General features: G+C 38.4%; 2 protein-coding genes across 2 annotated transcripts; one reads left to right on the plus strand and one right to left on the minus strand.

Annotated features, from left to right (window-relative positions):
* Nucleotides 1–831: 831 nt before the first annotated feature.
* Nucleotides 832–3150, minus strand: GCK72_021316 (uncharacterized protein; the record flags this gene model as incomplete). The annotated part of the gene is made up of 4 exons (XM_003095215.2): nucleotides 832–1274; nucleotides 1823–2022; nucleotides 2073–3078; nucleotides 3129–3150. The coding sequence occupies 4 exons, from the start codon at nucleotides 3148–3150 to the stop codon at nucleotides 832–834; spliced, it is 1671 nt and encodes a 556-aa protein (XP_003095263.2).
* Nucleotides 3151–6395: 3245 nt separating this feature from the next.
* GCK72_021317 (uncharacterized protein) lies at nucleotides 6396–8775 on the plus strand (the record flags this gene model as incomplete). The annotated part of the gene is made up of 4 exons (XM_053734183.1): nucleotides 6396–6417; nucleotides 6468–7512; nucleotides 7563–7762; nucleotides 8336–8775. The coding sequence occupies 4 exons, from the start codon at nucleotides 6396–6398 to the stop codon at nucleotides 8773–8775; spliced, it is 1707 nt and encodes a 568-aa protein (XP_053583096.1).
* Nucleotides 8776–13315: the final 4540 nt, after the last annotated feature.

A 13315-nucleotide genomic window follows, 5' to 3' on the forward strand; every position in this document is an offset into this window, starting at 1 on the left:
AGTAATCCGGATAGTCAGATATCGACAGATAGACAGACTTTCTCACTTCTTAGTTTTTTTTCTTTCTTTTCTCTTAGTTTGACAGAAATGGGACAGTCCGGGACATCTGGGACAAATATTAATTTTAGATTCGTAATCTCCATAAAATTTCCAAACTTTTGAGCTCCATATCGACTATATTCCGTCAATTTGGTGATTTGGTCCCTGGAGTGTCTAAAATATGGCCCAATTTTCGATAGTGTCAGAATATAGTCAATATGGGGCTCAAAATTTAGAAAATTTAATGCTTAACTCAAAAATCACAGTCATTTTTCAAATAAATGCACTAGTCAGCCAAAACTGATTATTTCAAATTTTCGAAATTTTTCGAAATTTCCGTATTGGACTGTTTTGAGGTCTAAGAACCTCACAAAGACCAAATTTAGAATATTCATAACTTCTCCAAAATTTTGAGCCCCATATCGACTATATTCCATCAACATTGAGATTTGGTACCTGAGGTGTCTAAAATATGGCCCAATTTTCGAACTTGTCAGAATATAGTCAATATGGGGCTCAAAATTTTGGAAATTTAATAGAGATTCCGAATCTGTTATTAAATTTTGTCCGAGATGTCCCAGATGTCCCCGAAGTGTAATATGAAACTTCCTAATAGATTTTTTGTTTCAGATTCAATTGTTGTTCCCGTGCCAAACACATTCCCACCACATTCTCATTTATTTTTTATATAAATTGCTGTGTGAAACTGTTACATTCATGGAAAAATAACTTATTTATTCAAATTTCAAAAAAAAAGTCTTAAAAATCAATTGAATTTCAATTCAAAAACAATTAAATCAAAAAATTCGATCCGACCAACGAAGGCGTCGTCCAATTCTCCATATTCCGTCTCTTCATCTCCTCCATCTGCACAAAATACCAATGGAGATTTTCGAAGAATTTCGAGTTTTCCTCCATCGACCACTTCTTTTTTTCTCCGTCCTCCAAATTACACGCATATCCGAATCTCTTCTCCACCAACATCCTCTTCCTCCCCATTTTCAGAAATTCGTGTCCTTCATCGAACACTGGCTCCGCCCCCTCAAATGGTGACACATGGATTCGGAAGGGGTTTTCGTTGTGGAGATCATTGAAATCAAGGCCTAGGGACCAGAGATGATAGAAGAGGGCGGAGTTTTCTGGACCCGCGTATTGGGGGCATCCGATTCCGATGATGGTGTAAAAGAGTTGACGGGGCAGACCCAGATGACCGAGTGCCATTTTGGAGAAGAATTCTGGAATGAATGGGGTGTCAGTTATAAAACAGGAAACAAATTTTTCAGGCAAAATATGCTTTAAACGGTAAAAGTTGGTAGAAAAATTACAAAAAATAGGCTGATATCTATTGAAAATCCTATTTTCAAGGGAAAATGTCCAGAAAATCGGTTAAAAATGACAATTTTCAATTGAAATCGTGCCGAAAATAGTTGAAAATCAATCATTTTCAGCTTATTTTTGATTGATTTTCACCCATTTTCAGCTTTTTTGGCTAATTTCAGTCATTTTTACCAATTTATAGCCTATTTTCGGTTAAAACATGGGAATTCTGACCTATTTGGAACTATTCAAGGCAACAACACCGAAAAAATACCAGAAAAGTCGCATTTTTTGATAAAAAGTGCAGAAAATGGTCAAAAATCCTAGTTTTCTCGTTTTTCAGGGGAAAGTGCGCTGTTTTTCAAAAATGGGTACATTTTTTCTGGTTTCAAAATGTCTGGTTTCTAAATGTCCCCGTAGCCTATGCAATGGTTTCTAAACGTCACAGTTACAAAATGTCACTCACCTTTTCCCCTCGGATCCGTCTCAATCCATGCCAACTCTTCCTTTGTGAATCCGACGGCTTCTGGACTCCGAATCTTGTACATCAACTCTTTTTCGGGCCCAGAAATCTTCCAGAAATATTTCTCACTACAGAGAGCATTTCTCACTGAACTCTTCCACGAGTCTTGATCAACAACGAAGCGATAGTAGGGGAAGTGGTGGCTGCAAAATATCTAATGCTTGGGAAAGGGGGATTACGGTATATAACTTACAGTAGGAAAGAATAGACCTCCTGAGGTGTGACACTTTTCGTCGGTGAGTTCATACACGCCATCATCGCCAGAACTTGATAGGAGAACGCAGGGCGGGGGAGACTTTCCGTTGGTCTCTGGTTCTTCTCAGTTCTCCAGATGAGAATTTGCACATATTTCGGGTTGGGTGTGCTTTTACCTCTTGGCAAGGCGGCTTTTGAGGTCTGAGTTTTTGGTAGCAGGACTGAAGGGATAAGTCCCACGAATCGATTGTTCTGAGATCCTTTCTTGGGTACTGTAGATTTGGTACTGTAAGGCGCGGCGGTGCGGAGGAGTCGACGCTCTTGGGTGAGACGGTAGGGACCGGGAGGAAGATTCTGGATGGGTAGGCTCCAAGTAGATGGCTGTTGCTCCTGGATGTTGGGTTGGTAATCCTGATTGGGACGGTCCTGAGCATCCAGATGCTGCTTCTGATGCCCCTGGCTGTGATTGACTGGGATGAGGGTTTGGTTCATGTCGACCTGAGACTTGGACTGTTGATGCTCGACCAGCTGTTGAGTATTCTCAACATGTTTTCCGTTTTCGTCGATGCCCACATATTGGTGGATCTGTTGCTGGATCTCATCCATGATAGGATCTTGGAAACTGTCAAAAAAGATCCCGTCGTCGTGCAAGATCTCAGTGCTTTCTGGGATCTGAGCAGTCTGAATTTGAGACGTAGGATTTTGGTATGTATTGTCATTGAGCACTTGGGAGTCTGTGCCAATATCCTTCTGTCCGAAATCCTGTCCAAAATTGTCGTCGCCGTACACATCCAGGGCCAGGTTACCATAGTCCATTCCATCTTGGTCATGAGGGATCTGATTCCCTTGACTGCTCTCCACCTCCTCATTACAATTCAATGGAGTACCCCAAGGCTCCTCCTGACTACAGTAGTCACGGTCCTCTAGAACATTCCGATCGCAATCAATCGATATATCACCGTCTCTTTCTAAATCCTCAGGTGATGTGAACCATTGGCAGGAATCTGAATGATAATTGATAATTAGATTGATAATTAGTGAATAGTAGGCTTACCATCATTGAAATTGTAGGACATCTTGGAAAGAATTGAAAAATGAATAACCAGAGAATTGTTAAGAAGACAAGTGAATGAGTGGGTTGAATGAATGAGTGTGAGAAGGCCCATATAGTTAGTATCCCTTTGTTTGCGCGCAGTGCTATGGTAACAATCCATCTTCACATTTTATTGTCTTCTAGGTCAATCAATCGATATATACGAAATGACCCATAAATTCCCAGTGTGAGATATATTGACTCCTGATGACGTCACCCACTTCCCAAAGCCCTGTGTCACTAACAAGGATATTCCTTCACGGAAAAATTTTTCAGACATAATTCGACCTTTTTTGAATTTTCAAATTTTGGGTCCAAATTTTGAGTCCAAATTTCAAGAATCCAATTTTTTCACCCTTAAATTATGTCAAATCTGAAATTTGACACATCCGCATTGAAAATAAGTCTGATTTCCGAAATCTTCACATAATTTCCAAAATTTTGAGCCCCATATTGACTATATTCTGAAATGTTTGAAAACCGGTCCATTTTTTAGACACCTAAGGGGTCAAAAACCAAAATTCTTGGAATTTGATAATTGAGGGTTTAAATTGTTGCAAATTTTAAAGACAATACAGATTTATTGTGTATTCAAATCTCACACTTCAGATTTTTACGATAAACCCCAAATTTTCAAAAACTTTTTTTGGATTTTCGACATTTATGTTCATTTTTACTTACAGTGAAACCTGTAGTCAAAACTATTGTCATATTCAAGTTTTTCATAAAATTTCCAAAATTTTGAGCCCCATATTGACTATATTCCGTCAATTTTGAGATTTGGTACCTGGGGTGTCTAAAACATGGACCAATTTTCGATAGTGTCATAATATAGTCGAGATAGGGCTCAAAATTTTGGAAATTTAATGGAGATTCCAAATCTGTTATTAGATTTCGTCCCAGATGTCCCAGATGTCCCCAAAGTGTAACATGAAGTTCCTATTTTTAAACTTTTTGTGTAAACTGTGGTCCCTGGGGCCTTGTCACTTGGTCAGAGTGTCTCGGACTTCTCAAAATCCTGCGTCTCCTTTTTCCACAAACAATTTCTCTTTTTTCTAAAAGTCCATCGGCTCCGTGCCATGCGCCCTCTCTTTCTCTGCCGTCTCTTCTGGCTCCCCATCTCTCGTCTCTCAGCGAACTCCATTCTCCCGTCAGTAGTTAGAATGTAGTCGCCTCTATTAGTATTTTGTAAGTTTGTAGATCACAAAAATCAATCGATATATCTCTATAATTTCAGATCCAAAATTTGACACCCTACTGTATGGGAGTCTTATTGCGGAGTTTCCCCTGATTTTTTGTTGAGTTCTGAATTTATTGATTTTTTTTCGATTTCTGGTTATGGTTTTCTGGAGGTGAGTTTTCCAGTTTTCAAAAAAATTGTAGATCAAAATTTTCAGTCGTTTCTCCTTGACATTACCAACACTCTGTATCACAGGATTATATAGAAAGTTGAAAGAGAAAAAAAGGAAAAATGTATCAACATGTCAACTGAAGCAGCCGGTGAGTTTTTTAAAAACAAATTTCTGGAAAATTCTAATTTTAAAAAAATCAATAATTTTCTGAACATTTTTGAAAAAAAAGAACTTTCTGAACATTTTTGAAAACTTTTGGAAAAAATCAATAACTTTTTTCCAGAAGCATTTCCTGAAGAGACCAAGATGGTTGGTAATGGATTTCGAATTTTTGATGGACTGCCAATGGTCTGCGCTTTGGGAGGCATTGTTTGGAGGTAAGAATGTTAGGGTCGTTTGGAAACCGACTTGGTTTCAAAACGTCTGGTTTTGAATTTATCTAAAAATGTTCATAATTTCAGGTAATTTACAAAACCAGTTTCAACAAAAAACATGCCTTCAAGTGTCTTCAGCCGTAGGTTTTATTTTTAATATTTTTTTTCAAAATTCGAATTACAAGTCTAGCTTTCCTACCAGCTCTGACATTAATTTAAGTTGAATTTCTAAGATCTACATAAAATTTCCAAAATTTTGAGCCCCATATCGACTAAATTCCGTCGACTTTAAGATTTGGTGCCTGGGGTGTCTAAAATATGGACCAATTTTTGAAAGTGTCGGAATATAGTCAGTATGGGGCTCAAAATTTTGGAAATTTGATGCTTATTTCAAAAATAATAGTCATTTACCGCCTAGATGCCCTTGTTAGTCAAAACTCAAAAATCTTATTTTTTGAAAATTTTCGAAAATTCTGTATTCAGCTGTTTTGGGACCAAGGCACTAAGTAAACGGAATACTTGGAAAGTTCATAAAATTTTCCAAGTTTTGAGCCCCATATTGACTATATTCTGACACTATCGAAAATCGGTCCATATTTTAAACACCCCAGGTACAAAATCTCGAAGTTGACGGGATATAGTCGATATGGGGCACAAAATTTTGGGAATTTTATGGTGAATTCAAATCGGAAAGTGATATTTGCCCTAAATGTCCCCGACTGTCCCATTTCTGCCACTCTAAAGTTTTAAATTTTCAATTTTTCAGACATTTCTCTACGAAAAAACAGAACAGGATAAAGAACGCTGCAAGTCATCTTCGAGCAAATTTCGGTAGGTTTTTGTTGAACTTTTTGAGATTTTTTTCAAATTTTTGATAGGTGAAAAATGGGCGAAGTTATGTTTATGTAAAATTTTCTTATTTTCAAAGCCCTATAACTCCGCCCACTTTTGACCTACTAAAAATTTGAATATAGATTCAGAATCCTCACGACATCAGCTATTTATTCATATAACACAATTATGTCCCATTTGTCCCATATCTGTAACATTTTCCATTTCTTTTTCAGGGATACTCACTACGAGCACGTCTGTCAATTTCATTCAAACGGTGCAACTTTTGATGGAATTTTTAAATTTTTTACTTAACTTTGAAATGTTCAAGAAACACATAAATGCTAGAAAAAGTGTTAATTTTACGGAATCTGCAGGATAATTTCCAAAAAAGTGACGCTTCTACAGTACTCCATGTTTAAGGCTTTGGGAAGTGGGTGACGTCATCAGGAGTCAATATATCTCACAATGGGAATTTATGGGTCATTTCGTATATATCGATTGATTGACCTAGAAGACAACAAAATGTGAAGATGGATAGTTACCATAGCACTGCGCGCAAACAAAGGGATACTAACTATATGAGTATTCTCACACTCATTCATTCAACCCACTCATTCACTTGTCTTCTTAACAATTCTCTGGTTATTCATTTTTCAATTCTTTCCAAGATGTCCTACAATTTCAATGATGGTACGCCTACTTTTCACTAATTATCAACCTAATTATTAATTATCATTCAGATTCCAAATGGTTCACATCACCTGAGGATTTAGAAAGAGACGGTGATATATCGATTGATTTCGATCGGAATGTTCTAGAGGACCGTGACTACTGTAGTCAGGAGCAGCCTTGGGGTACTCCGTTGAATTGTAATGATGATGTGGAGAGCAGTCAGAGGAATCAGATCCCTCATGACCAAGATGATATGGACTGCGGTAACCAGGATCTTGATGTGTACGGGGACGACGACTTTGGACAGGATTTTGGACAGAAGGATATTGGCACAGACTCCCAAGTGCTCAATGACAATACATACCAAAATGCTACGTCTCATGTCCATTTGGAAGTGCCACAAGACAAGGATTACGCGCCCCAACAAATTCAGACTGCTCAGATCCCAGAAAGCACTGAGATCTTGCACGACGACGGGGTCTTTTTTGACAGTTTCCAAGATCCTATCATGGATGAGATCCAGCAACAGATCCAACAATATGTGGGCATCGACGAAAACGGAAATAAGAATGCTCAGCAGCTGGTCGAGCAGCAACAGTCCAAGTCTCAGATCGACATGAACCAACACCTGATCCCAGTCAATCACAGCCAGGGGCATCAGAAACAGCATCTGGATGCTCAGGACCGTCCCAATCAGGATTACCAACCCAACATCCAGGAGCAACAGCCATCGACTTGGAGCCTACCCATCCAGAATCTTCCTCCCGGCCCCTACCGCCTCACCACCCAAGAGCGTCGACTCCTTCGCACCTCGCCCTACAGTACCAAATCTACAGTACCCAAGAAAGGATCTCAGAACAATCGATTCGTGGGACTTATCCCTTCAGTCCTGCTACCAAAAACTCAGACCTCCAAAGATGCTCCCTTGCCAAGAAGTAAGACGACGCCCAACCCGAAGTTTTTGCAAATTCTCATCTGGAGAAGTGAGAAGAACCAGAGACCAGCGGAAAGTCTCCCCCGCCCTGCGTTCTCCTATCAAGTTCTGGCGATGATGGCCTGTATGAACTCCCCGTCGAGAAGTGTCACACCTCAGGAGGTCTATTCTTTCCTACTGTAAGTTACATACCGTAATCCCCCTTTCCCAAGCATTAGATATTTTGCAGCCATCACTTCCCCTACTATCGGTTCGTTGTTGATCAAGACTCGTGGAAGAGTTCAGTGAGAAATGCTCTCTGTAGTGAGAAATATTTCTGGAAGATTTCTGGGCCGGAAAAAGAGTTGATGTACAAGATTCGTAGTGAAGAAGCCGTGGGATTCACAAAGGAAGAGTCGGCATGGATTGAGACGGATCCGAGGGGCAAAGGTGAGTGACATTTTTTAACTGGGACGTTTAGAAACCATTGCATAGGCTCCGGGGACATTTGGAAACCAGGCATTTTGAAACCAGAAAACATTTACCCTTTTTTGAAAAGCCGCACATTTTCCGCATAAAACAAGGATTTTTGATCATTTTCTGCACTTTTTCATCCAAAAAAAGCGACTTTCTGGTATTTTTCGGTATTTTTGTCCAGAATAGTTCCAAATAGGTCAGAATTCCCATGTTTTAACCAAAAATAGCTATTTCAACACATTTTTTCTTTAAAAAAATGTCATTTTTGAGTAATTTTGGATTTTGGCCATTTATTAACACTTTCAGCACAATTTCCTTCTGAAAAATAAGCTTTTTGCCTATTTTCAGCCTGTTTTGGCTATTTTCAGCTATTTTCAGCACAATTTCATCCGAAAAGTGTCTTTTTTAACCGATTTTCTGGACATTCTCCCTAAAAATAGGATTTTAGACAAAAATCAGCCTATTTTTTGTCATTTTTTACCAACTTTTATTGTTTAAAGCATATTTTGCCTGAAAAAATGTGATTTTTTCAACTTATTCTTCCAGAATTCTTCTCCAAAATGGCACTTGGTCATCTGGGTCTCCCCCGTCAACTCTTTTACACCATTATCGGAATCGGATGCCCCCAATACGCGGGTCCAGAAAACTCCGCCCTCTTCTATCATCTCTGGTCCCTAGGCCTTGATTTCAATGATCTCCACAACGAAAACCCCTTCCGAATCCATGTGTCACCATTTGAGGGGGCGGAGCCAGTGTTCGATGAAGGACACGAATTTCTGAAAATGGGGAGAAAAAGGATGTTGGTGGAGAAGAGATTCGGATATGGATGTAATTTGGAGGATGGAGAAAAGAAGTGGTTGATGGAGGAGAACTCGAAATTCTTTGAAAATCTCCATTGGTATTTTGAGCAGATGGAGGAGATGAAGAGACGGAATATGGAGAATTGGACGACGCCTTCGTTGGTCAGAACGAATTTTTTGGTTTAATTGTTTTTGTATTGAAATTGAATTGATTTTTAAGACATAATTTTATTTTTCGAAGTTTGAATAAATAATTTATTTTTTATGATTGTAAAAGTTTTACACAGCATTTTACATAGAAGTAAATGAAAATGAGGTTTACAAAATATGAGCGACACAAGATTGTTTCAAAAATAGGAACTTTATGTTACACTTTGGGGACATCTGGGACATCTGGGACAAAATTTAATAACAGATTCGGAATCTCCATTCAATTTCCAAAATTTTGAGCCCCATATTCACTATATTCCGACACTATCGAAAATTGGTCCATATTTTAGACACCCCATGTACCAAATCACCAAATTGACGGAATATAGTCGATATGGGGCTCAAAATTTTGCAAATTTTGTGAAGTGTGCAAATATTTTACTTAATTAGTGCCTAGATCTCAAAATAGCTGAAAACAAAGTTTTTTTTGAACTTTCAAAAAATACAATTTTTGAGTTTTGACTAACTAAGGCATCTAGGCGCGGTAAATGACTATTATTTTTGAAATCAACATCGAATTTCCAAAATTTTGAGCCCCATATCGACTATATTCCGACGCGTTCGAAAATCGATCCATATTTTAGACACCCCAGGGACCAAATCTCAAAGTCGACGGAATATAGCCGATATGGGGCTCAAAACCTTGCAAATTTTGTGAAGTGTCCAAATATTTTACTTAATTAGTGGTTAGATCTCAAAATAGCTAAAAACAAAATTTTTTTGGAACTTTCAAAAAATAAGGTTTTTGAGTTTTGACTAACTAGGGCATCTAGGCGGTAAATGACTATAGTTTTTGAAATCAGCATCAAATTTCCAAAATTTTGAGCCTCATATTGACTATATTCCGACACGTTCGAAAATTGGTCCATTATTTAGACACCCCGAATCTAAAATAAGTATTTGTCCCACATGTCCCCAACTGTCCCATTTCTGTCACTCACAATGTTTGTGGAGCCGAATACATCCCAGCCTTCCTTGAAGAGGCTTTCCTCGTCTCCTCATCTTCTACTGCCACCGAAACGCGCCTAAAGCGCGCCAGCCTTGTCCTTCTCATTAGAAGATATACACAAACACAATGTTGAAGAAGGGGCCTCGTCTTGGGTCTCTTGTTGTCTGCGTCTCTCTATTTGACCTCTCTCTCGTTCTATCCGTCCGTCCGGTCTCTTATATACTAACCACACACATTTATACAATTTATTCCCCATGTCAGGCAGAATGTGTATCCGCCGATCTTATTTTATATCAAAATGATTTTTATTGAATTCTGAATTATTTTTTATTGGATTTTTCATATTATGAATTAGTTCTGAAGGTAAAGAATTTAGTAATTAGCCAATTATCTAATCAACTATGCACATTTTACAGAATGCTGCTCCTCCTCCTCCATTCGAATGGATGTATGAAGAAACCGTGTGAAGAAGAAAAATATCTACCTATTACATGGAGGTCCGGTTAATTAGTTAATTATTTGTTAATTGATTGTAAATTTTTTTGTTGTCGCTCTAACCTTTCACATGGAGGTTCAGTTATATAAATTATTGTTTTTTAAAATTCAATTTTTTTGTATTTTGTATCAATTTTTGAAAAAAAATGGGGTACCTCCGGCGCGTTTTGTCCTTTTGACATCTGGCGCGCCTCCGGCGCGGTAGCGCGAATATGAGGAGGAGAGTAAGGCTGCTGCCCCCTATCGTCATCCTCTTAACTAGGCTGGGGTGCCTCCGGCGCGTTCGGCCATTTTTTTGTCTGCGTCTCCTCTCCCCGTCTACATTTCCGCCTCTCTTATCTCCGCAACCACCGCCTATTACATCCATGTGGGGGTATAGCTCAGTGGCAGAGCATTCGACTGCAGATCGAGAGGTCCCTGGTTCAACTCCGGGTGCCCCCTAAATACTTTTTTACTTTTTAAATTTTTTTTGTGTTTTTTTGTAATTGTGAAACAATGCCTGAAATAGTCGCAGAGGGTCAAATTTTTGTGAGTATCTAGAAAAAGACTGGGGCTACGTTTTTGTAGTTGACTAGTTTTTGATAGCTCCGCCCAATTTTGAGATATACGCTTTTGAAGATAGGCAAGACGAGAGAGGGAGAGGGAGAGACGCAGAGAAGCTAGAGCGTCTGGCTTCTCTGCGTCTCCACCTTTAAGATGTTTATAATCGTTAGAAGCGCCTTGAGATATTGATTCTGAAAATGATAGATTCAAATCGTCAAAACTGAATTTATGAGATTTATATATTAAAACAAAAAAGAAAAATCCATAAGGATCAGTAAGAGATTATCATCAAAAAAAAATTATTCTCGGTTTTCGAAATGCTCCTGAAGATCTTCCATCTATCACAATCTGAAAAAATACCAATTTTATTTGACAAACAGACACACAGATGGACAAACCTCTTCAAAAAAAAACAGTAGGACTCACGTCGTTCGATGAACACGAAAATGGTTAACTGAAAAATTTGAGTTCTACAGTATCCTCACACGGTTATAAAACTCACGATCATCGACATTATTGAATATACCCGCTTTCAGTGTGTTACCCATAATTAGTATAAATACCAGTAATTAAATAATTAAATAATTTCGAATTCCAAAAAAAATCATAAGCAAGTGTCGGCCCATACACATTGGGCCTAGGGAAAACGTAATAATGAAGAACATTGACATGGAAAATTGGAGATGACAAAAAGTGGGCGGAGCCTATGTTGTTTCCTTATTTGTCAACACTTGAATAGACGCAATTTGAGTTGAATGCATGTATGCAAACAATGGGAGTCATTATTACTCTCAAATTTTCAATGGGAGACAGCCATCTGGCAGCAAGGAAATGAATAGAAGGGGGGAAAGGAGAGGGGAAACATTGAATGTGAGTGTGTAGATCAAACCTAGATCTCCATTTTTGTAGTTGACAAGTTTTTGATACGGGCGGTCCCTGTGGAGTTATAGCTTGGCAAAGTCAGAAGATAGTCTCTGGCGCGCCGACAGCGCGTTTTTCCCGGTTTGCAAAATTGAAAAATCTAGAGATCGGAGGCTCCTCACCAGGTGTAGCCTGTACAAAAAAATTGTCAACTACAAAAATGGAGATCTAGTTTTGATTTACATATTTAATGATAATTGGAGTAATTAAGAGGTAATTATGGATGTGAAACAGTAGTCCAAAGTTTGCCGCCGGCCAATTTCTCTTATTTCTACTATACATATTTCTCTTCTAGTGACCACCTCCGACACCTATTTACAGTTAGACGCCGCGACCCCAATTCATTTCTCTGCTTCTCTGCGTTTCCAATCTCTCATCTTCAGTCAAAGGAGTGAAGAAATCACTTTTATTTATTTATTTATTTATTTAAAATACGTACGTGAGAGTACGTGGCAAGGTCAATAGGGGGGGGGGAACTTGAAATGAAATAGAGGGAGAATAGTGAACACGTGGAAGGTAAATGAATTGTTAATGTTATTGGATGGGCGACTACTTATTCATGTCAGTTGTACCGCAATACTGGAGAAAGCTTAATGTTTTATGGAGCCGTAGGACTAACTATTTTACTGAGGACGCGGTGAGTGAAAAAATGCTCACGAATTTTAGATCTTGGAGTTTTCCAATGATAGAGGTGGCCTCGTCTGGTATTGTGAGATGAAAGTTGAAAATAATTCTATTAAATAATCCTATTAATAATTTACCGAAGAAGAATTTATCAAATCCGACTCGTCGGGAAGATAAAGATTGAAGTTGATAATTCACTAAACGTTGGTTTGCCTGGACGTACTCTCTTGGTTTTCTAACGGAATGAGAACCTAAAATTATGTATTTATTCTTGATTTTTATTGAGTTCTTGCTGTTTTTTTAATGGATTTTCTTGTGGTGAGTTGGAAATTGGGTGGTGGACAGATATCGGGACAAACGGACAGACAGACAGACAGACAGACAGACAGACAGACAGACATCGATGTATCTTTACAGCGGGTTAGACATCCGGACACACAGACACACAGACAGATTTTTCTCGAATTTTTGGTATAAATTTTATTTCCAGACATTTTTCCGGGACGACATGGGAACATACACATGCGATGTTAGTAACAAAGCTGTAATAAAGGCGAAGATGAGTTCCAGCAAGTACGCTCTATTGATAATTTTTTGACTTGAAAAACACATTCAGGCTCCGCCCAGACAAAGAACTTAAAAGTTTGAAATAAATCGAAAAAATTTTCAGACGGAAGCAGTCAGGACACCATCTTTATGGTGCATCGACCAAACCAAGATAATTTCTTTGAAGTTTTTTACTTATTTTAATAAATAGTTGTTTTTTGTTGGTGTTTGTTAACAAAAAATGTGTAAAATCGAGGATTTTCGACTTGATCCAAATCAGCCGTTTACAAAAATGCGTTACCTAACTTTGAGAAGGCTATAACTCCCTAGGGACCGCCCGTACAAAAAAGTTGTCAACTACAAAAATGCAGCCAGAAACTTTTTCTACACACCCTATAAAATTTGTTGCTCTGGGACAATTTCTGACATTATTACAGA

Source organism: Caenorhabditis remanei, chromosome V, assembly GCF_010183535.1.
Source record: "Caenorhabditis remanei strain PX506 chromosome V, whole genome shotgun sequence".
In the NCBI taxonomy this organism is placed as follows: Eukaryota; Metazoa; Nematoda; class Chromadorea; order Rhabditida; family Rhabditidae; genus Caenorhabditis; species Caenorhabditis remanei.